Source organism: Alligator mississippiensis, chromosome 1, assembly GCF_030867095.1.
Source record: "Alligator mississippiensis isolate rAllMis1 chromosome 1, rAllMis1, whole genome shotgun sequence".
Taxonomy (NCBI): Eukaryota; Metazoa; Chordata; order Crocodylia; family Alligatoridae; genus Alligator; species Alligator mississippiensis.
In genome coordinates, this window is record NC_081824.1 from 339,128,078 (window position 1) to 339,152,943 (window position 24,866).

Sequence of the window (24,866 nt, forward strand, 5' to 3'; positions counted from 1 at the left end):
TGTCCCTCCCCTAGCCCCAGGCTCAGCAATATTCCCTCCTCATTCTTGCTGCAGCTGTCAGAAGCCCTTGGCTGGGCTGCTGTGCGGCCCTACCACTGCCCTACATTTGGGTACTGCAGGTGCCCTGCATAGATTTGTGTTTCCTCAGCCCTTTCTTTTGAATGATTGTATCTGCTTAGGTAATATAGGCAGATTTTTCAGTGTACTTAGTGCTCAAGTCAAACCCTGACTTTTTCCTTGGAGAGTGCTGACTACTTCTCCCCTTATGTGACAATTCATTCGACGAGGTTTAGTTCAAGTGCCACTTTGAAGTGCAGGGACTCTGATGCATGACACATGGGAGGTTTTTGGAACACAGTGATTACCACGCTCCAACAGCCTCGATTAATCAAATCTGCTCTAACACGCTGTAATTACAGTGCGTCGGAGTAGCCTCCATGCTTTTGTACAGGCATCCTTCATCGTGAGGTACTAGAAAAAAGTGTATTAGCCTATTTTAATGTGCATTAGCTAAAGAGCACTTTTTGTGATACTTTAATGAGAATTAAAATAGGCTAGTGTGCATTAAAGCACATGTGTGTATGCACCCTTAGAAATTACAGGGAATTTAAGGAATTTGTCACTGAAGATTGAGCAGTGACAACTTGCTGCATTTCTCACCTTCCAGGTTTGACAACTGCAGCTTCAGGGCTCAGAGTTGTTGTTACTGGTGACTGTGGCTAAATGGCGAATGTGAGGAAGAGATGCATGGGGAGCTGATGGCTTTTGTCAGAGGAGAGATGCTTCTGGATGAAGTACCACTGGAACTGCTGCAGAGACTTACTGAGCCAAAGCATAGACCAAGCAAGGAGGGTTGTGAGAGAGCAGGCTAGGAGGAGCACTGCAGTGGTGAAGCAAGTTTTGGTCTTGGCAAGGAAAACATTGGAGCCATTTTATGAGAATCTTTGAGTTCAAGAGGGGAATGCATTAGTCAGTAATCACTTTCCTGTTCTGCCAAACTGCATGAATATGAAGACAGTGTTCCAACCTTCTTTCCTAGTATTTGCCTCCAAATCTGACCTGACTAATACTTTTCACAGTGTAGGGGAGCAGCCCATCGTGATGGGAACTGCAGCAAGTAGGCAGCAGTACTTTAGGCTGATAGTGCTCCTTCTTATGGGAGAGTGAGAACAGCTTATTTGGAGGGAGCTGATCACTTAAACCCTATCATGCTCCTAATGTTGTGACAGATCTCCCCTTAGGATTAAGTGTTGGGCAACAGCTAGATGTTCTCATGGCAATAAACTAACCAACAGGGTTTAAGGGACATCCCAATGTACCCTCGCCTGCTCAGTTAACATTTCTTTTTGCTACACTACACTCTTGTCTTCTGCAGAGCACTTATTCTTTCTTGCAGTGTTTAACTCATACAACTCATGCTTTGGATGCAAGTGCCTCTGTTCACTTAGAATGGGTTGCTGAGGTGTCTCAAGTTTTGAAACAGCTCCATGGGCACTCAATCTACCAAGAAGGCTGCTACCCAGTCTCCTGCCTGTCCCTTACCCAGTGAATTGCTTCTTTTCTCACAGGTATTGAATGCGGCAGCCCACTAGTATCTTGGAAGCACAGTGTTGAAAGGGTGCATTTGCCAGTTTGTTCACAGCTGATTAGCTGCTAATTGAACAGGTCTAGGTTTCCTGTACTTCCCAAACTGAGTGGCAGTGGGGGATTGCCAGTTTCCAGGGCTGTTGGCACCTGTTTCTCAATGTTCAAAGTGACTTGCATGTTAGCTGTCTGGCTCCATTGCTCCAGTGTCAGCTCTGTGCGGATCTTAAAAAATCCAGATTTTCACACCCTCAATTTTCCGTGTTACTGCTGATTATCTCTCATTGGCTGCATTATTTTCTCCTGTCCATCTATGCTTCTCTTATGCAGAATCAGTGATAAATGGTCTGGGGACTGATCCAAAGCAAGCCATCATCACTCAGTTACACTCTAGAATTATTCTGGCAGCTCATGGTCATCTGTCAGGAGCATGTCTCACTGCACCTCCTGAGTGCTTCAGTCTTTTCACTTTGTTTTCTTTAACTTTGGGAATTACTGTACTTATTCACATACCACCCACCTTTTCCCAAAACTTGGGATGCTTGTTTTAAGCAGGGACCTTGTTTTTCTACCCAAAATAGTAGCTGTGGCATTTTATTCAGGCAGTGCTGAGGAAGTTTTATAGTTTCATAGTTGGTAGGGTTGGAAGGGACCTAAGCAGATCATCTAGTCCGACCCCCTGTCATGGGCAGGGAAGGATGCTGGGGTCAGATGACCCTAGCTAGGTGGCCTCCTTGTCTAGCTGTCTAGCCTCCTTTTGAAGACCCCCAGGGTAGGGGCAAGTACCACTTCATTTGGAAGTCTGTTGCTTGCCTGGAACCCAGATCTGACATCTCACGGAGGGATTACCCAGACTCATCTGGCCCTCTGACTACTACCCCATGCTGCTTATCCATGTGGCCACCCGTGATACTGCCAGGGGAGATGCTGAGCGGATCAAAAGTGGCTACAGGGCTCTGGGTGCAAGGGCTAAGGGGACAGGGGCTCAGGTAGTCTCATCAATCCTTCCGGTCAAGGGGGAAAGGGCCCAGGCAGGAGTGCTAGGAAGAGACTGGATCCACGTCACAAAGAGAGGGAAGAGCAGACAGGCTTGCTAACCTAGTGAGGAGGGCTTTTAAACTAGGTTTCCTGGGGGATGTAGACCAAAGCCTTGAGGTAAGTGGGTAACCTGGAGGAAGCACAAGTAGGAGGGGGTGACAGGGGAGGCCTTCTTATTTTTCCTGGGAAACGAGCAGGAGGATTTAGAAGTCCTAGCAGTCCCAGAACTATGGTGTGATTGGAATAACAGAACTTGGTGGGATAGCTCACATGACTGGAGCACTATCATGGATGGGTATAAACTGTTCAGGAAGGACAGATGGGGAGAAGAGGAGTTGCTGCACTTTATGTAAAAGAGCTGTATGATTGCTCAGAGTTCCAGTATGAAACTGGAGATAGGACTGTTGAAAGTCTCTGGGTTCTAGTCAGAGGGGAGAGCAACAAGGGTCATAGTGGGGATCTGCTATAGACCACCAGACCAGGAGGATGAGGTGAATGAGATTTAATTTAAACAGCTAGTGGAAACTTCCTGATCACAGGCCTTGGTTCTCATGCAGGACTTCAGTCACTCTGTCATCTGCAGGGGAGGGCAATAGAGCAGTGCATAGGTAATCCAGAAAGTTTTTGAAGAGTATTGGTGGCAACTTCTTGGTGTAAGTGTTGGAGAGGCCAACTAGGGGTCATGCTCTTCTTGATCTGCTGCTCACAAACTGGGATGAATTGGTGAGGAAATATAGTAGTAGATGGCAACATGGGCAGCAGTGACCATGAGATGATTGAGTTCAGGATCCTGAGAAAAGGAAAGTAGGAGAGAAGCCAAGTAAGGACCCTGAACTTTAGAAAAGCAGACTTTTTGACTCTGGGAACTGATGGGCAGGGTCCCCTGGAAGGTCAGTCTGAGGGGGGAAAAGGAGTCCAGGAGATCTGGTCATATTTTAAAGAAACTTTACAGAGTGCATAGGAATGAACCATCCCAATATGCAGGAAGGCAAACAAGGATGGCAAAAGACTAGCATCGCTTAGCAGGGAACTCCAGTGAGCTGAAACACAGAAAGGAAGCTTCAAGATGTGGAAACTTGGACAAATGACTAGGGAGGAGTATAAGAGTATTGCTTGTGATGAAATTGGGAAGGTCAAAGTGAAATTAGAGTTGCAACTAGCAGGGGATGTAAAGGGTAACAAGAAGGGTTTCATAGATTCATAGAGGTTAGGACTGGAAGGGACCTTGAAGATCATCAAGTCCAGCCCCCTGCCCCAGGGGCAAGAAGTCAGCTAGGGTCAGAGGATCCCAGCAAGATAAGCATCCAAACGTTTCTTGAAAGAGTCCAGAGTAGGTGCCTGCACCACTTCTGGAGGGAGTCTATTCCAGGCCTTGGGGGCTTGGACAGTAAAGAAGTTTTTCCTTATGTCCAGCCTAAAACGGTCTTGGAGGAGTTTGACTGTTGGTCCTTGTTATCCCTTGGGGCACTCTGGTGAACAGATGCCCCCTCAGATCCTGATGCACACCCCTTTTATACTTACAGGCAACCACCAGGTCGTGTCCGTGTCTCCTCCCCCCCCCCCAAGCCTGTGCTTTTTCCAAGCTGAAGAGTCCCATGGCTCTAAGCCTCCCATCATAAGGCCTATTCTCTTGCCCTCTGATCAGGCTCATGGCTCTCCTCTGGACTCTCTCAAGCTTCTTGACATCCTTCTTGAATTGTGGAGCCCAGAACTGGATGCAATATTCCAGCTGTGGCCTCACCAAGGCTGAGTACAGCGGGAGGATGACATCCTAGGATTTACTTGAGAATCATCTATGGATGCAAGCCAGAGTTTTGTTTGTTTTACCAGCTGCAACATCGCACTGGTGGCTCATCTTGCTGTTCATCTTGTGGTCAATCCTGACCCCCAAGTCTCTTTCAGCAGTGGTGCCTAGCGAGCATAGCGCTGCCAAGCCTATAAGTGTGCTGCAGGTTCTCCCCCGCCCCCCTCCCCCCTTGCATTTTTGGGATTGGAATACCTTGCATTTTTTGGTATTGAACAGCATCAGGTTATATCTGCCCACTTACTAAGCTTATCCAAATCAGCCTGGATCACTAGCCTATACTCAGGTGTGGATGCTTTGCCCCAAAGTTTAGTGTCATCGGTGAACTTGGCCAGTGTGCTTCTGACACCAATATCCACGCTGTTGATAAAGCTGTTGAAGAGAGCTGGTTTCTACAAGTATGTCAGCAACAAGAGAAAGATCAGGGAAAATGTGAAAGGGGGAGGCAACCTAGTGGCAGATCACGCAGAAAAGGCTGAAGTGTACTCCATGCCTTTTTCACCTTCACAGGCAAGGTCAGCTCCCAGACTACTGCACTGGGTAGCACAATTTGGGGAGGAAGTGAGCAGCCAGTGGAAGTAAAAGCCTAAGATTTCTGAGTTCCTTGGGCTCAATCTGACTGAAGGCAATGAGGCTTATCTCACAAGGCATCAAGAGAGATTTGTCACCTTTCCACCTGGCTACTAAGCAGCACATAATAGTCAACTTGTGAACAAAGTTAGGCCAGAATTATTAGGTGGAGTATATACTCCTGCTTAGCCTCTATTGTGGTATAATTTAAGCAAATTACAAGCTGCTTTTACTCTCGTTTATGACGTTTGTGATTTAGCCTATTCTATATTTGCTTTCTTTCCATTTCAATTTTATAGTTTCCTGGAGATCTTGTGAACTGCTTTGTCTTACTGGTCTGGAGTTTCGGGGATAAAGGTTGTAGCTGTATTGGTCTACAGGCAAAAGGAATCAGAACTTGTGGTAGAGGTGTAATATCTTTTATTAGACCAACTAGATATTTGCAATTTTTTTTTCTTAGTTTGCAAGTTTTCAGGCACACTCGCCCTTCTTCAGGTGTAGGAGAATGCAAAGATTGTAAAATTTTTTGTAGGTGGAAATGAAATGGTCTTGAGTTTTTCTTTTACAGGTCAATTACTTGATTTGTTTCATGCTTCACTTCCTGGATCAAACTTGTGAGGACACTTAGTGCAGGAAAAAAGAATGTAGTTTCTGTGGGTATGGGCAAACTGGCATAGGATAAAGGCAGCTTGTATAACAGCATGATATTGTATCATTTTAGCAGCTAGTGGACATGTTAGCATCTAGCTATAATAGCTTATTATATTCAGACATGATGATACTTACATAGCCTGGGTCAGTTTGGTGGAATTGATCCCAATTCTTGCTCTGTCTTAGAGTGTTGTAGAGCATCATGTGAGATTCACCATGAGGTGGAATACCAGGGTTTCGTACCACTCTAGCACTGTTTCACCAATGAGTCAAGGGAGCCTTTGGCAGTGCTGTTTCCACCACAATGATTTTTTCCTCCTGCTTCTTGGTGACCCAGCTGATCAACTTTTCCCAAGATTTATAAACGTATTCGCAGGATGCTTTAAACCCAGGAAACAAGTGTTTAGTTGCTAGCTAAGCAGCTGCAAGACAATGGTTGAATGAACCTCTGTTCCTGATGATCTCCACCCCAGAGTGCTGAGGGAATTAGCAGAGGTCACTGCGGGACCCCTGGCACGGTTTTACGAGCACTTGTGGTGCTCTGGCGTGGTGCCAGAGGATTGGAAAAGGGCCAATGTGGTTCCCATTTTCAAAAAAGGGAGGAAGGAGGACCCAGGAAACTATAGGTCAGTCAGTCTTACCTCAGTCCTGGGTAAGCTTTTTGAGAGAATTATCATGGCGCATGTCCACGAGGGGCCAGCAGGGGAGATTATGCTTAGGGGCAACCAACACAGGTTCATTAGAGGCAGGTCCTGTCAGATCAACTTGGTGGCCTTCTATGACCAGGTCACAACATCCTTAGATGCAGGGGTAGCAGTGGACGTAGTCTTACTGGACTTCAGGAAGGCCTTCGACACTGTCTCTCACCCCATTCTCATTAAAAAAAAAACAACTAGGGGACTGTGGCATCGACACCTACACAGTCAAATGCGTTGCTAACTGGCTGGAGGGCCGCACCCAGAGAGTGGTGGTAGACGAGTCATTTTCGACCTGGAGGGATGTGGGCAGTGGGGTCCCCCAGGGCTCGGTCCTCAGGCCTGCACTGTTCAACATCTTGATCAGCGACTTGGACGAGGGGGTAAAAAGCACCCTGTTTAAATTGACAGACATCACTAAGATGTGGGGGGAAGTGGGCACGCTAGAAGGGAGGAATAGGCTGCAATTGAACCTAGAAAGGTTTCAGGTGTGGGCGAATGAGAACAGGATGGGTTTCAACACTGACAAGTGCAAGGTACTACACCTGGAGGGGAAGAACCAGCAGCATACCTACAGGCTGGGGAACTCCCTTCTTATCAGTGCAGAGGCAGAAAAGGATCTTGGAGTCATTATTGATGCCAAAATGAACATGGGCCAACAGTGTGGGGACGCAGTTGTTGGCTACAAATGTCCAACTCGGGGTCCTTAATTCTGGTTTATTAGGTGGATTGAAACACTGTAATGAAGTCAGAACATAAACCTTGGGGCTGGTCGCCCCCGACCTCCTACCCCCCCCCCCCACACACACACGCGCGCGCGCACACACACAGTAGTGAGCTACAAGAGTCGGGTATATGTATCTCACAGGCGCTGGAATCTGCCGTCGATGGCCAGTCGAGACTTCTTCCAGCGTGGTGTTATCTTCCAGAAGGGGGGGCGCCAGCTGGTCCTTCTGGCTGGATAGGTTGGGTGTTGGTCAAGTTGGAAGTCAAGAGGGTGCCACTGAGGGTCACTTTTCACTGCTTTTTATCTGTCCTTGACAGACTTTGGTGACTTCCCAGTTTTCCGGTTTGCCCAATCCAGCGGTTGTTGACCCTTGTGGGACTTCCCCCTTGGTGGCTACTGGATGGCATCTGTCAGCCCCAGGGGTCGTCTGCATGTACGTGCAGGTTTGGGAGTCCGTTGATGAATTTTTGAATAGGGCTCTGGGAGCAGTCAATCTGGAGATATTCAGCCCATAAGTTGGTCCCCGGAGTTGATTAACTCAGACCAGGGCTGCTAGCCCTTGAACAGTGAAGTTTAGAGAATTCCCAGTTGCTACATTGTCTCCTATTGATTTCTTCCATTGATTGATCTGCGGTTTTCCTAGGTGTTAATTGTTGCCTGCTACTGTGTTACGCATTCAATCACTGATTCACTCGCTCTTTCAGGGACCCGCCTGATATAGGGAAGCCGCGGTTTAATTCCTGCCCTTGTTAACATTGTTACAGTGTATAACTTACTTCTGAAACTAAACACATTTAGTTAAAAGGTGAGGAGTATAAAATATAAGCTACAAGAGTAATGCCATGGCACACAAATAGACAAAAATATCAAAATACAAGGGGAGACACAAAATACACGCATACAAACTTTAAAACACAATTCCTTATCTTATACTGAAAGAGAGAGGAAGGAAGAAAAGGTAGAAGAAGAGAAACATATCCAAAGAGGGGAGAGCAAATGCAGGCAAGAGGAAAAAGGGGGCTTTCTGCTACACAGTCAGGAAGGCCAACCGCACCTTGTCATGTATCCACAGATGCATCTCAAGCAGGTCCAAGGAGGTGATCCTCTCCCTCTATGCAACACTGGTCAGGTGCAGTTGGAGTACTGCATCCAGTTCTGGGTGCCGCACTTCAGGAGGGATGTGGACAACATGGAGAGGGTTCAGAGGAGGGCCACTCGCATGATCAGGGGTCAGCAGGGCAGGCCCTACGAGGAGAGACTAAGGGGCCTGAACCTGTTCAGCCTCCACAAGAGAAGGCTGAGGGGGGATCTAGTGGCCATTTACAAACTAGTCAGAGGGGACCAGCAGGCACTGGGCGAGTCCCCGTTCCCCCGAGCACTCCCAGGAGTGATTAGAAATAATGGTCACAAGTTGGCAGAGGGTAGATTCAGACTAGACATCAGGAGGCACTGCTTCAGTGTCAGGGTGGCTAGGAGCTGGAACCAACTTCCAAGAGAAGTGGTGCTGGCTCCTACCCTGGGGGTTTTCATAGATTCATAGATGTTAGGGTCGGAAGGGACCTCAATAGATCGAGTCTGACCCCCTGCATAGGCAGGAAAGAGTGCTGGGTCTAGATGACCCCAGCTAGATGCATATCCAACCTTCTCTTGAAGACTCCCAGGGTAGGGGAGAGCACCACCTCCCTTGGCAGCCCATTCCAGACCTTAGCCACTCTAACTGTGAAGAAGTTCTTCCTAATGTTCAGTCCAAAGAGGATCTTTAAGAGGGTCTTTAAGAGAAGGCTAGATGAACACCTTGCTGGGGGTCGTTTGACCCCAGTACTCTTTCCTGCCATGGCAGGGGGTTGGGCTTGATGATCTACCCAGGTCCCTTCCGACCCTACCAACTATGAAACTATGAACCTTTAGGTAGCTCAAGAGGAGTAGGGAAAATATTCAAGGCCACATCCTTCTTTAAGTGCGGTCTCGCTCCACCTTTCTTGACTGGAGGTGGAGTAGGATCTAACCATTGCTTTAACAAGATGGTCCTGGCCTGCTGTATTTTGCATACTATCTTCAAGGCAAGGGATAAGTCACTGGGCAAGGGAAGGGTGCAGGAAGTGGACCGGCTGCTTGACCGATTGACTAACCACAGCTGGCATGCCATGGCCATAACAGGCAGGAGCACACAGATTTCATGAGGAAGGACTTGACTACCACCGCGTGCAGGTGTCCTCAAGTGATATATGCTTTGACTTTGATTCTTCTTTGACTGAACATGCATTGACAAGTATGCAGGGAACAGTAATAACAAAACTTAATTAACTGTGATTGAATTTTTTTTTTTAAGCCAGTGAGAAAATAGAAGTGCTAAACCAGAGAAGTGTGTGCAGGGGCATCAAACAGCAGTATGGAGCCCTGTATGGAGAGTGACAGTGTACAAGGGATCAAAGTGTATAGTGGGGTGGACTGATGCTGTCCCTCACAGGCTCTGTGCAGCAGTCTTTGGTGGGATTTCATCCACAAAAGCACATCTCTGAGGAAGCCACTAACAGCGTCTCATCCCAGCTCCTCTTCCTCCAAAGCCTTTGTCACCAGCTCCTGTCAGCCCTTCAGAGCTTGAGTCACTGCGAGGAAAGTTCCAGCCCCTTAAACAGGGCTGTCCAGCTTCAGAGGGGCTAGAAGCTGCATGCTATATGAATAGCATGAGCTCCTCCTGTGCTTTGCTCCTCCCCCCCTCCTCCTGCCCCCTGTTGCATGGACAGTGAGTTTACATGGTCTCCTTTAGCTCTGCTGCTGTGCCCCAAAGTTCCTGGCTGCTGCAGCCACAGAAACAATGGGGAGAGTGATGGTCATTTAGGAGCCCATGAGCCCCTCATGGGCTGCATGTGGCCCAGTGCTGCCAGCTGGATAGCCCAGCTATAAAAGAAATGTAAGAAGTGGTCATCATTCTCCCCTTAGCTTCAGGGAGAAATCCTTAATCTCCCTGCAGTTGTTGAGATGCTGTGGTACCTTCCTCTTCTCAATCATGGGGGACCTGGGGGGAAGCCCCTGTTCCTTCTCCCGGCCCCCGTTCCTTCCCCTAGCCCCTGTGGCTTTTCCCAAGGTTGCCAGTTTAAGCCATGGCTCGTCTGCCTGCTAGCCCTGCTGCACACGCGCGCGCGCACCCCCCCCCCCCCCCCCGGGTGAGGCAGGCAGTAGTGGCAGCCCCAGGAAAAGCTGCAGGAGCTGGGGGATCAAACCGGGAGCTGGGGGGGAAGCCCCTGTTCCATCCCCCAGCTTGCCAGTTGATCCCCACAGCTTCTCTTGGGGCTGCCAGCACTGCCTGCTTCACCCTGGCGGGGTTGGGGCAACTGCAGGAGCAGCCGGACGAGCCACAGCTTCTCCAGGGGCTGCTGGATCAAGCTGGGGCTCCCCCGGCTGCTCCCTCAGCTGCTCCTGCCAGCACTTCCTAGTGCCTGCCTGTACAGTCTATGGATGAATCTCCGAATCTCTTTGAATTGATTCGGAGAGATTAATGGGTCTCTCGATTTTAAATTTTTTTTTGATTTGGAGATTTGGCTGCCAAATCTCCTCTGAATCAAATCAGCTACCCAAGTGTCTCACAGCCCTACTGATGGCACATGGTAATACTCAAAGGGTTGTTTTCAGTTACACAAATCTGATGCTTCTGGTTTTCCGGGCTGTCTGAACCATAGAGAATGTAATATTGAGCTATATGTAACGAGAAGGCAGTGGAAATGACTGTTTGCAAAAACCAAGAAGAATTTGGCCTAATATGTATTGTTTTTGCAGAGGGTATTCTTGGGACTCCTGTGTCAACCAGGAGTTTGGGACAGTCAACTACTGTGAAACACGATAAACCACTCTCCATGGCAATTTGAAGGCTTGATTTGAGTACTTTCTGCATGTAACTGTTGGGATTTTTTTTTCCTGTGGTAATATGGGTTTATCAAATCATCAATATTTTACGTACAGTGATTGCCAAGGAAATTTGCTGTGGCATTATTTTTGAAATCGGGGCATAAGGGGGAAGGGGGAGGGCAGAGGCAAGTATTGGTCTCGTTTAAAGTAAAATGAGAGCAGCAGCAAGGATAATCCTTTTGGTTTTGTGGGGTTTTTTTGTTTTGGTTTTTATGGGAGGGATTCAACAATGCTGCGTTGTAGCTTGCACTGCCCAGGAGTGGGTGGTGGGTGATGGACATGAGCATTCAGTGGGATAAAGTCTGCAATAGCATAATGAATTGTCATAGACTAAAAAAAATTCCTCACTTTTAATGGCGACCTTTGTTTTATAGTATGTAAATCAAAATCTGTAAGAGGCCTTCACTCTTCATCTACCACATGTGTAGTATCTATCATGATTTTTTTTTAAGGCTCAAATATTGTTGGTCTATTCCAGCCAGTAGTTTTATCCTTTTGCTAACCCTGTGCTTCCTTCTGTGTGGGTTTGTTGAATTTATCCATGAGGCTAAGAGAGAATGTAGTTGAGTGTGAATGGAAAATAATATGGAAAAAATGCTTATTATATGGAGTGGTTTTATTAAAGTTGTTGCTATTGCCTTGTCTGAAATACTGCAGTATCTGTTTCTGGTTTATATGGGTTATATATTACTTTCATCACTGTTTGGTCTTTGAGTGCCTTCCAGCAGCGCATTAAGTGATAAGATTAGCATCTGTTATGGATAGTTCTTTTGTTTCATTATCCAGGGAAAAAGAATTTGTGTGGGCAAAGATAAGCAATTAGTTGCTCCTTTCTCCTTTCCTCCCCACTTTTGTTTGGTTTTATTTTGGCCACATCTCAACCCCCCCAAAAACACACAAACAAACAAACAAACACAAAACAAACAAACAAACAACCACAAAACAAACAACCACAAAACAAACCAAAAACAACCACAAAACAAACCAAAAACAAAAAACCCCAAACAAAACCCCAAAACAAAAACCAACTCACAAAGAAGGGTGGTGGTGGTAGTAATTAAAGAGGATTAGGAGGAAAGCATGACTAGATCTTAAGATCTACTTATCAAAGAGGGGGAATAGCATTTAAGGAGGAGGTCTATAAATGGGGTTCAACAGCGGCGGGAAACAAAAGCCCATATGTAAGCGAAGATCAGGGGAATGAAGATGAAGGAAGCAATATGAGAAATATTAACAAGGTTTTAAGAGAGAATTAGGATTGTTATGCTGATTGCAAGAAATATTAGAAATAAGTGGGAAGAACTTGAAATCCTAGTACATAAAATTATGATTGTTTGGCATAGGAGATATGACTAGATAGCGATATGGATGGATATAGCTCACTTGGGGAAGATGGGCAGGGGAAAAAGATGTTGCTTCACAGTATACAGTTTGCATGTATAATATCCTGGTTCTGAGGTTCAGAACCAAATAGGAGGTGAACGTATTGAAAGTCTGAGTAAAAGGGGAAGACAGCAAGGATAATTTTCTACTTTAGACCACCATTACCAAGCCACGAAGAGGAAGCAGATGAATAAAGCCTTTTAAAAATTAAATAAAACTTCCACATCACTGAATCTGGGAGTTATGGGAAGTTTTTAATGGTTGTGATACTTGCTGGGAAAGTGTAAAACAGTAGTGCTCAGACCATCCAAATTCTTAAATTGTGGTAAGGTCAATTTTTCATATACATGATAGAAAAGCTGATGGGAATTAAGCTCTTCTCCATTGGCTTCTTACTAATAGGGAGGAATTGGTTGAGAATTTGCAGAGGGATGGCTAATGGTGTGATAGTTTTTTTCAGCGATAGAGTTCATGATACCAAGGAAAAAAGGAGGATAGCGGAATAAGAACATTGGTCTGTGTAAAAGTAGACTTTAACAAACTCAGGCAGCTTTAGGCTTGCTACCCATGGAAGCCTACCTACAAGAAAAAGGAATCCAGGAAAGTTGGTTGTTCTTAACAGACAATGTTTAAGGCCCAAGAGCATATGAACAAGAAGAGAGTTTGCTTAAACCATGCTTGAAACTCTTCAGTGTTCTGGAACTTAAAACTTACCAAAGTAGAAACCTGGCCATGAGAATGAGTATAAGGCTATAATGGAAGTACATGTTAGAAATTAGAAAGGCTGAAACATGATTTGAAATATAGCCAACAGAGATGTAACATAACAAAAAAAGTTGCGTTAGAAATAAGAGGATGGAAGATGGAACTGAGTACACTTAATACATTTGTGAATGATTCAAGGCTGGGTGTGGTAGCAGACACTTTGGAGGGTTCAAAATGACCTTTATAAATGGGAAAATAATCTGAAAAGGGGATGGCATTAAATGACATTAAAGGATCACTAACTTGAAAGAACCCCCATATAGGGGTGGGGGGGGGGAACTGATGCTCTTCTGGATATATGGAAAAGTATGTTTTTGTGAGAGTCATGGTATTCACTAGTGAGGTCTTGCTGGTGTCCAGTTTGGAAACTCCCACACACCTCCACACACACCAGAAGAGAACAACAAAAGTATTAGAGGGCTTAAAAGTGATATGTGAGGAAAAATTGGAAGAACAGGTTTTTTTAGTTTAGGGAAGAGAAGACTAAGCAAGGACTTGATCATTTTTGTATTTGAAGAAAAAACCTGTTATGAAGAGAAAGTTGACACTTTGTGGTGCTAACAGGACAGGGAAATACTTAGTGGGTTTTAAATCTCCCCCGGAGGAATTTGGTTTGATATTAGCAACAGCTTTCTAAGTAGGTTTTTGGTTTAGCGCTGGAACATTACCCAAAGCACTGTTGACATATAAGTTAGACAAATATTTGTCTGGGCTGATTTAAACCTACTCCTGCCTGAGCAGGGGTTTGGACCAGATGATTTAAGAAGAGAGTTAATGACCTTGAGAGAGATACCGTTGAGGGTCCCTTCTAGACTGTTTTTCTGGATTAGATTGGATCTGTCGCAGTGTGATTCATAGAATACTTGCAAAGACCTTCATGATCCTGTCACAGCTAATGATCAGTGGGAAATTTCTTCTCACATTTTGTTCACATATTAGCTAACTTGTACTTAAAGATGTTTTGTCAATTATTTTACTGATTAAGCCTCAGGAAAACCAGTATGAGAAGCTGAGAACGTGAGCCACTGTGTACGAGTGGCTGTTAAATTTATTCTTGTTTCATGAAAACGTTTTTTTTTTTTTTTTTCATTTTATGGAAAAAATATTTAGTTTAGACAGCTTAGTTGCACAGCAAAACTTATATCTACATTTTGTTTTCCCTCTTATTAGAATGGCTTAGGTCATCTATCTTCTCTGGAGGTTTGCAAACCAGTCAAATACATTACAGTTACAATGAGGAGAAAGATGAAGACCACTGCAGCTCACCGGGTAACACCACCCCAAACAAATCAAAGCTATATTCACATCGACTCACATTGAGTGACCATTCACAGCCTTTTCTGCAAGCCATTGCGGATAACAATATTCAGGATCACACTGTGAAGGTAAGATTTCCTGTCTCTTTCCACCACAAAACTGAAAAAATGTTGACTCTTGCTAAAGCCAATTATAGAACCAGAAAGGACCTGTGAGGTCATCAATTCTTGTCCCCTGTTGTGGGCAGGAAGTTATTGGGCTCAGATGAGCTTGACACAGTGCCTGTCCAGCCTCATCTCAAACACCTCCAAGTAGGGTGCCTGCACCACCTCTGCTGGGAGTGTTCCAGATTCTGGTGACCTTTACAGAGAAAGTATTTCCTTATATCCAACCTGAATTTTTACTCTCTATTAGTTTATGCCCATTGGCTCTTGTCCTCCCTTGACGTGCCCTCCTGAATAGTTGATCTCCTAGTTCTTGATGCTCCCCGCAATGTGACTTGATAATTGCCTACCAGTACCTCTCAAGCCTTCTCTTCCTTAAGCTAAACAGGCCCAGTTCCCAGTCTTATAGGGCCTACCCTCTATGCCCTTAACCAAAAGGATGGCCTTTCTTTGCACCCTATTGAGCTTATCCACATCCTTCTTGAAGTGTGGTGCCCAGAACTGGGCACAGTACTCCAGCTGAGGCCTCACCAATGCCAAATAGAGAGGGAGGAGTATCTCCCTGCATTTATTGGTGTCTCAGTGGCTGATGCACAGGAGAGTTTTGTTTGCCCTTTTGGCAACCTCGTCACACTGTTGGCCCATACTCATCTTCCAGTTGATCATGACCCTCAGGTCTTGTTCAGATGCTGTGCCAGCCAGTGAACCACCACTCATTGTATATTTGTGGTGGGGTACTTCCTACCCAGATGAACGCCCTTGCACTTTTCCCTGTTAAACTTCATTCGATTTCGTTATGCCCATGCTGTCAAAGGTGATCTGCAGGGAGGGGCAGTGCTCGTTCATGTAGAGGGCCACACCTCCTCCCTTCTTAATCTGATACTTCCTATAAAGCCTGTAACCCTCAATATTTACTGCCCAGTCACATGTATCATCTCACCAGGTCTCAGTCAACCCAATCAAGTCAAAATCCTCATCAGCCAGAAGGAGTGCCAGTTCTTCCTGTTTATTTCCTATGCTACTAGCATTCCTATGAAGGCATCTGAGCTCTCCCCTAGTCACCTCAGGGTTTCTGTCATGTTGTCTCTGCCTCAAGATGTCAGTACTCATCTGGACATCTGTTGTTTGAATGCCCTGCCATGTGTCATTGTGGCTAGTGGATTCTGGTTCAGCAGCAGAACCTTTTCCCCAGCCCTGGACATGCCTAGTTTAAAGCTTTTGTCGACAAGTTGGTGACGAATACCATCCCTTGTGTAGGCCCTGTAGTTAAGCTGCATACCAAGGTCAAGGTATCCAAAGTCCATGTGGTGACACCATCCTCTAAGCCTACAGTTGACCTTGATACACTCCCCTCCAATGGCTGTGACTCCTGACTGAGGATTGTGGAGAAGATGACTTGCGCTCCTAGGTCCTTGAGCTTTGCCCCCATGGTTCTGTAGTCTCTCATGATCCTCCCAGGTTTACTTCTTGCTGTGTCATTGGTGCCCACATGGACAAGGAGCATGTGGTGGTAGTGATCAGTAGGGTGGACCAGTTTAGGGATACTTTCTGTAACATCACAAATCTTGCCTCTTGGAAAGCAGCAGACCTCTCGAGCAAAGGGGTCTTGCCAACAGATGGCTCTCCCTTGGCCCCGCAGCAGTTTCTCATGCCTATCACTCTACATTATTTCCTTTCTGGGGTTGGTTGATCCCGCACGGGTGCATAGTCTGTCGATGGTGAGAGGGCTTCGTAACTTGTGCAGTGTTATTGGTGGGACAACTGATGCATATCGTGGCTTCAGTACTGATGCGATCAGTTTCCACTGGCTATCAGTTGGGGTATCTTCTTCAGGCCTGTTCATGAGCTTGGTCTCTGTGGTGTTCTTCTCCAAGTGCAGAGCCTGGCAGTAAGCATCAGTCTTTCCCTCGTGATCCCTGATGGTACGCAGCCTGTCCACCTCCTTGTAACTCCTTCACCCAGCCCTCCAGAGCCTCCACCAGGGAGCACAGCCCACAAGTAGGAGCTCCCATGCCCTTGCCTGTGATCCCAGCATCCAGCAGATGTTGGGCAGCCCGTGCAGCCTGGAGTGAAGGGCTTCGTATGCATGGAGGCCAGGACCATAGGCTCTGTCTGAGCGGAGACCTCTGAGGCACCGGGTGGGCGGGCAATCCAGTCCAGGAAGCCTAGGGGTGTGCAACGTACCCATCACCACCATAATGCAAGATGACTGTGGTCACCTGGCTGCCTGGGTGTTTATATGAGTAGGAGACCAGGTGGGTTTTATTGCTCCCATGTGGTCCTCACTTGCTGCTGCAGTGGTTATAGGTAGGCAGTTTTGAGCAGCTGCCTGTAGGGGGATCTCCTAGCTTTCCGGCTTTGAGTGGCCTGGGGAGTCCCAGGGTCCCAGGTCCCTCCTGTGCATCTCATATGAGAGCTGGACCTGAATACCCAATTTAAAAGCTAGGTGAAACAAGTATTTTGGAAAAAGTGTTCCTAAAAGTATAGCTGAGAACTAGTAGGGAATAAACTTTCTGCCTTGAATTCGATTGAACAAAAAACCTTACCTTTTTCAAGTGATACATAAAAACATAAGTGCCATGCTGGGTCACACCAATGGTCTTTCTAGCCTAGTAATATGTCCGACAGTTGCAGAAGCAGATGTTACAGAGGGAGAGCATTGAACTGGATGGATATATTTATAGTGATCTATCCTCATTTCCTTTCTGACATTCACCATTATAGGTTTACAGAAGCCAGAGGAAACAACTCCAGTAGTTCTAATTAATAGCTAATAGACCTATTGGAGCTGAAAGATTTAAATATATTGTTATGGGAAATTATATTTAATATTTTCTCAGGTCTATTTAGTTTCGTAGTTTCATAGTTGGTAGGGTCGGAAGGGACCTGAGCAGATCATCAAGTCCGACCCCCTGCCATGGCAGGAAAAAGTACTGGGGTCAAACAACCCCAGCAAAGTGTTCGTCTAACCTCTTCTTCAAGACCCCCTGGGTAGGAGCCAGCACCACTTCTCTGGGAATTGGTTCCAGCACCTAGCCACCCTGACTGTGAAGTAGCGCCTCCTGATGTCTAGTCTGAATCTACCCTCTGCCAGCTTGTGACCGTTATTTCTAGTCACTCCTGGGAGTGCTCGGGGGAACAGGGACTCGCCTAATGCCTGATGGTCCCCTCTGACTAGTTTGTAAATGGCCACTAGATCCCCCCCTCAGCCTCCTCTTGTGGAAGCTGAACAGGTTCAGGTCCTGTAGCCTCCCCTCGTAGGACCTGCCTTGCTGCCTCCTGATCATGCAGGTTGCCTTCCTCTGAACCCTCTCAATGCTGTCCGCATCCCTCCTGAAGTGTGGCGCCCAGAACTGGATGCAGTACTCCAACTGCAGCCTGACTAGTGTTGCATAGAGGGGGAGGATCACCTCCTTGGACCTGCTCAAGATGCATCTGTGGATGCATGACAGGGTGTGGCTGGCCTTCCTGACTGCGTCCCCACACTGTCGGCCCATGTTCATTTTGGCATCAGTAATGATTCCAAGATCCTTTTCTGCCTCTGCACTGTCGAGAAGGGAGTTCCCCAGCCGGTAGGTATGCTGCTGGTTCTTCCTCCCCAGGTGCAGCACCTTGCACTTGTCAGTGTTGAAACCCATCCTGTTCTCATCTGCCCACCCCTGTAACCTGTCTAGGTCCAATTGCAACCTATTCCTCCCTTCTAGCATGCCCACATCCCCCCACAACTTAGTGTCATCAGCAAATTTGAGTAGGGTGCTTTTTACCCCCTCGTCCAAGTCACTGATGAAGATGTTGAACAGCGCGGGTCCGAGGACCGAGCCCTGGGGGACCCCACTGCCCATGTCCCTCCAGGCTGAAAATGACCCATCCACCACCACTCTTTGGGTGCGGCCAGATTTAGTAATATTGGCAATTTGTGGCTGATCCCCAGTTACACTAAGATGGAATTGTCTTCACTTTGGGGGGGGGGAGCCAAAGATGCTGTTAGTTTAGTGACCTTCCTGCATTTTATTTCTTAGTTGTATACTCCCTTGCATCATAGGGATTTTATGAAGTAGTTTACATTACTAGGGGTTGTGAAATTATTATTTACTACTTGTGCTTGGATTGGTTCCTGCTTTCAGAACTCCACTATAATTCTCCCTCAGTGCAAATCAATTTCAGGATCTCACCCCCTTTTCCAACATAAAACCAATAAACAATGTTTTTAAAAATTCTTCTTGGGAGCCTGGGCAGAGATAGCAGTGAGGAACTGTGGGAAGTACTTAAGAATGAGTTTAAATAAGATGGCTGTCTGGGAGAAGACCAGAAGTCATGGAAGCTTTTTTTCATTATGACTGTATTGTGCCTGATGGGTTCTTTGTGCTATTGCCTTCAGTACAGGATTGATGAGTGCATGGATCTTTATTATTTTGTTAGTATACTAACTTGTACTTTTGTTAATTTTAGTTAATTTTGTATCTGTTACCCAGTCTGTCTTCTGAATTTTAGTTAGGTTATGAGGGTTGTTGGATTTTTAACTTGATTACTGCCTGTTGTGTTCTGCGAAGTGTTTTTTGTACAGTGTTGTGTGTTTGGCTGTTTTTGTAGGATTTCTTATGTCAGATAGAGAGATACTGTAAACAGTGTCATTTGACAACGCCAATTACATTCCCTCCTGAACATCCTGTGGAAGAAGTAGGACGTTTATTGTTATGTTGCCTTTTGAAGCATGAGGATTTAGGTAAGTAGACTTGAGAGAGCTGTGTAGGGTTGCCCCCCCCACCCCCTTCCTGCTTTATACCTTCTTCCTCCCCCCTTTTTTCACTTTTTTGGCTCTTTATACTCTTTTTCTTAATCTGTTTCTAAAAATAGATAAATAAAAATAGATATTTTTAGTTTGTTTTTTTCCTGTTAAGGGCACGTGGCATTGTCTTTAGTTCACCCATCTACATTAGGAGTGGACCAAGTCAAACACAGGACGTTACCAAAATCTGTAGTGGATGTGTGTCGTGTTGTGTACCAAGCAAAATGTTCACTAATTAAGGTAATCTCTGAGTTCTATGTTTTTTCACCTTAATTATTTCATTTAAAAATAATTAAGTTGGCAACTGATGTTTTTATTTGCTTGCTGTTTTATGTATATATGTATGTGTGTAAGCATTCCATTTCTGTTTTAGACCCATCAGGAACAAGGCCGCTCCTACAAGGAAGTCTGTGCTCCTGTTATTGAACGTTTGCGGTTCCTGTTCAATGAATTACGTCCTGCAGTCTGCAATGATCTCTCCATAATGTCCAAGTTTAAACTTCTGAGCTCCTTGCCCCGCTGGCGGAGAATAGTTCAGAAGATCATTAGAGAGAAAAGAAAAAAGAGAGGTAAGGCAATAGCTGCGTAATATATAATAAACGGATCCTGGTTTCCTCTGATTTAAAAAAAAAAAAAAATCCCCAATTTTCGGATTAAAAAAGGTAACCCCAAATCCACATTTTTCCATGGTTAAAATGAAATGCCACTAATACATAGATCCCTCTTCCCTCTCGATAAATATCTATATATAGATATACAAAATACACTATTGTCAGGAAAGTAACAGATTAAGATATTTTGAAAATGTTATTTCAAGGTTTGTTTTTCCAAAGTGACTTAAGGGCTTCAGTCTTTTCAACAGTCTTGACATTTTTAAGACTGAAACTTGTTTAGGCACAATTCTCAGCTTGCTTTCTTACTCATCAAAACAGGTTTTTTTTTCCTGGAAAAAGTCTGGGTCACCGTTACAGTAGAGAGACAGCATGATGTTTGGTAGTTAACTTTTGAATTTTTCTTCATCTGTGAAGCCAGTGACTGTTTTATATAAACAAGTAGATTGATACTTATAATATGTAATTTTTTGACTTAATGAAGATTGCATTCGAAAGTTTGTCTAACTCTTATCCTAGCGCAACAATTGGTACAATAAAAAAACCCCTCAGTTCCTTTCTTCTTGCAAAGTTTTAAATGTTCATATTGTTTGATGCTTGTTGTTCTGTTTTAAGCTATTCTAGAAAATATAAGCATGTCTTTGATAAACAGCATTTTGGTTCTGTTTCATATTGCCTGAAATTAAATGTATTTTTTCTTTTAATATTTTTGGCTCAGTAATTAGGCTTTTTGACACACATACGTGCCAAGTATCTTAGGCTGCCATTTTGTAGTTATGGGGACAGCCAACACAAGATGCATCTTGAAAACATAGGAGCCTGATATGTCTTTATGCATTTGAGAACTTCTGTTCATTTATACTGATTTTTTTTTTTTTTTTTTTTTAAGATTGATCAAAGTGGGATTTGAATTGTTTTTCTTTCCAGTTTTACTACACTGCTCAGGTGCTGGTAATCTAAAAAGTCAGGGGTAGGACCATGTGGGGAAAGATTCAGTATAAAGTGAAAGCTTTTTTTCATGCCATCATGCAATGCAAAATTTATCAGTGCTGCACATTGTTACATGACTTTATCTTTTTGCCTCTGATCAAGCCCCATACATTAGCTTTGTTTTCTTTTATCCCCAAAGTTTGTTTTAAAGTAAGATAAATCTGCTAATGGGTTTATATTCTCAGTTTATGCTTTGTGTATCACTAAAAGTACCAATGTATAGTCTTTAGACAAATCTTTATAAGCACTTAAATATAACATTGCCTGTCAGTTGTTATCTTTGTAGAGAAGTATAATGCATTCCCCAGCACGTTCTCACTATCTTATTATGCATGATATTTGTGTGTTCGGTCAGGAACTTTTCTGTGCTAGTCCTTTCTCCTGTTTTGTTTTAAGATTTTCTGAATTGTGCAGAGATTTAATGAAGTTCTCTTATTCTATAAAACATTTGTTTCTGTTGACAGAATGTCCCAAAGACCACATAATACAAACTGTCTGAATCAGTAGTTGATTTATAAGTGTATTTAAATATTATAAATGAGATGGACACCTTTTATATATTTAGTAAAAATAAAATGAAATATGACCAGGCAAACGTGTAAATCTAAATATTTACAGCATAGAAATAGATCAGGGAAATGGAGTGATTTTTTCTTTGTTTTTGTTTTTTGTTTCTTTTTTTTTTTTTTTAGTTCCAAAAAAATCAGAATCTGCTGATGTGGAAGAATCTAAAATTGGAAATGAAGAGAGTGACTTGGAAGAGTCATGTGTTGTACCTCACAGTCCTGCTGCCATTGATAAAAGGCCCATACCAATCAAGTCGCCTAAGGTGGAGTATCACTTATTCTCTATAGTCTTCTGAACTGAACTATAACAAAATAATAAAAATACCCCTCCCCTAAACTAACACAGGAATTCAAGTTTTCATATTTGAAATGAGCAGTTATCAGCTTGATATCAAGTACATTACAGCTGCTTAATGTTTTAATTAAATTTACAGTATTTTCTTAAATCAAGCTTTAATGTACTAGGTGCTCTGTTTTTTTAAAGATTAGTGATACCCTTCTATTGGTTTCACTTCAGAATAAAAAAAAAAAAAGTGGTTGATTTGGCTTCTTTAATTTCCAAGGCATTTGGAAATGGCATTTAACATTACAACCATAGTATTCATTTGAAACTATTCCTTGGCATTGTAAGGTTTTAAATCTTAAAATTGGACACGAGACGCATGATACTTTCAGCTTGTTACACTCAGTTTGAAGCAGATTATTTAAATACACTTTTTTCATTTTATAGGATAAGTGGCAACCACTTCTGAGTACAGTTACAGGTGTCCACAAATATAAATGGCTAAAGCAAAATGTTCAAGGCTTGTATCCACAATCTGCCCTCCTCAACACAATTGTTGAATTTGCATTGAAAGAAGAACCGGTAGATGTAGAAAAAATGAGAAAATGTTTATTAAAACAGGTAAAATGGGTAAAAATGGGTTTTATGTTTTAATCAAGTTACATGAAAGTGACTTGTTTCCTTTCTTTACAGTTAGAAAGAGCAGAAGTTCGCCTGGAGGGGATAGATACAATTCTGAAATTGGCAACTAAAAGCTTCTTGCTCCCATCTGTGCAGTATGCGATGTTCTGTGGATGGCAGAGACTTATTCCAGAAGGGGCCAATATAGGGTAAGTGGTGGTGGTGGAGGGTTGTTCTTGTTTTAATTGTTTTGTTTGAGTGGGAGAATTTCAAAATCTTTTTCTGCTTAAATGAAGGGAACCTCTAACAGACTGTTTGAAAGATGTTGACCTGATCCCACCATTTAATAGAATGCTGCTGGAAGTAACTTTTGGAAAGTTGTATGCATGGGCTATTCAGAATGTCCGGAATATATTACTGGATGCTAATGCAAGATTTAAAGAACTAGGTGAGCCTTAATAGTCTTCTGTTGTAACTAAAATGGTCTTAAGTATTAGGGCTGTGCGAAGCTTTGGTTGCTGATTTGATTTGATTTGATTTAGTGGCCGAATCTCTGAACCTGAATAGAATCAGGAGACCCTTTAATTTCTCCAAATCGAATCGGAACCCTCCGAATTAATTGGGAGAGATTCGGCAATTTGGACATAGACACAGCTTTTAAACGTTTTTTCTACATACCTCAAGGTACCAGGTGGCTTGTCAACGCTGCAATGGTGGGGTAGATGGGGTATCCCACAGGAGCACAGGGGGGTCCCCAGTGCACTTGGCGGCAGACCCAGAAGTGGACCAGAAGGAGTTCTGGTCCACTTCTGGATCCGCTGGAGAATGTGCAGGGGGGCTCCCCTGTGCCTCCCGGCTCGGTGACTGGTGCCTTCTGGGTCTGGGGGGGGCACCCGGGGTCCTCCTGCAGCCAATCGCCGAGTCAGCCTCCTGTGCGCTCGGTGGTGGACCTGGAAGTGGGATTGAATCGATGTCCCTGATTCAGGTCGAATCCAAATTGAATACGGCCTGTTTCGCACACCCCTATTAAATATAAATAGTTTCACGTAATGAACTTTTTTTAATTGTTAAGATACTAAAATGAACTATTTTCTCCTTCATGAGATTGAATATTTTGTGAAATAGAAATATATATTTTCTCTTTGGCCTCTTCTCTCCACTTCTTTTGCCCACCATACTGAAGCCAGTTCCCTAACATTTAAGGGAGTATTTTTGGTTCTTTGACTGCTTATTATAGTTCAGTTGCATTTTTTATAACTTGTTAGTTTTCTGTCTTGGAACTTCTTTAATTTGGGTGTTCCTTAAATCATGGGGTAAAGTGAAATTATCTTAAACTGTGAAACAAGGAACTGCTAATCTATTTGCCCAGAGTTCTTAAGCATTGACTTGCTCTGCATTATTTACCCTTAATAAAAGGAATATTAATTCCTAATTAGGTATCCAACCTGTTCCTCTTCAAACAATTACCAATGAGAACCCAGCAGGACCAAGTCTTGGGACCATTCCGCAAGCCCGTTTTCTGTTGGTCATGCTCAACATGCTGACCCTTCAGCACGGTGCCAACACCTTGAACCTTCTTCTCAATTCTGGCATGCTAGCATTAACGCAAACAACGCTGCGTCTAATAGGTATGAAATCTTTCCGTTTTATTGCTTGGAAAAAATGCATATATTTTGAATTACTGCACTAAGTTTTACTTTGGAGTGTCCTAAGCAAACGTACAGCTTTACTGGTTAAGAATGATGATCTGTTCAGTTGATAAAAACTTTGGTGAGCAAAGAGGATGAAATTTACTGATTATCCACCTTTATATTAGTTGCGATTTCTGGGGCAATTAAGGATCCATCTTTGAGAGTTGTAGTGAGAACTTATGAACCATAGATATTCTTAGTGGAAAACAGTAAAACACATATATCCATTATTTTACTTTTTTTCACCTGCTTTTTGTACCTTTTTAGACACTGTAGGTCATCACCACAAAGGAAAGAAAGCAAGCAACAAGATTAAGAATTAAACTTGTTACTTTTTTTATATATCTCCTTGAAGCTGCAGTCATCTCTTTCCAATGATGATGTATTTTTTTTTTCCAGTTTAGGTTTAGTATGTTGGTTGCTTATAAGTAGGGGCTCACCTAGATTGTGGCAGATGTGCGCAGCACAGTGGCCTCTTTAATCTTGCCATTTTTACTGCGGGCCCCTCCCCCCCCAGCCACTGACTGGCAGAGGGGCAACATTAGCCTTACTGCTGACTGGCTGGGAGGCAAAAGCTGCGGTTTTAAATATGGTGTGGTTTTTGCCTCCTGGCCATTCAGCAGCGAGAGGCAGGGCTGCTGGGACCCCTCTGCCAGTCAGTGGCTGGGCGGGGGATGTATGCAGTGAAAATGGGAAGATTAAAGGAGCCGCTGCACAGTGCGCTTTCTCCGTGATTTAGGTAGGTTCATACTTGTAAGTGTTCTATTAAGGTTCTTT

The 24,866-nt window shown here is 44.1% G+C and overlaps 1 protein-coding gene across 4 annotated transcripts in view; it reads left to right on the forward strand.

The window, feature by feature from the left end:
* The window catches only part of HERC2 (HECT and RLD domain containing E3 ubiquitin protein ligase 2), a 194,051-nt gene that overhangs the window by 86,182 nt on the left and 83,003 nt on the right, over positions 1 to 24,866 (forward strand). For all 4 annotated transcript variants that reach the window (XM_059720957.1, XM_059720960.1, XM_059720959.1 and 1 more), the window contains exons 27-35: positions 14,291 to 14,505; positions 19,132 to 19,264; positions 19,440 to 19,567; positions 19,701 to 19,896; positions 21,621 to 21,757; positions 22,225 to 22,398; positions 22,471 to 22,607; positions 22,695 to 22,846; positions 23,835 to 24,026. In XM_059720957.1, coding sequence (XP_059576940.1) covers positions 14,291 to 14,505; positions 19,132 to 19,264; positions 19,440 to 19,567; positions 19,701 to 19,896; positions 21,621 to 21,757; positions 22,225 to 22,398; positions 22,471 to 22,607; positions 22,695 to 22,846; positions 23,835 to 24,026 — 1,464 coding nt within the window. The remainder of the gene's footprint in view (positions 1 to 14,290; positions 14,506 to 19,131; positions 19,265 to 19,439; positions 19,568 to 19,700; positions 19,897 to 21,620; positions 21,758 to 22,224; positions 22,399 to 22,470; positions 22,608 to 22,694; positions 22,847 to 23,834; positions 24,027 to 24,866) is intronic.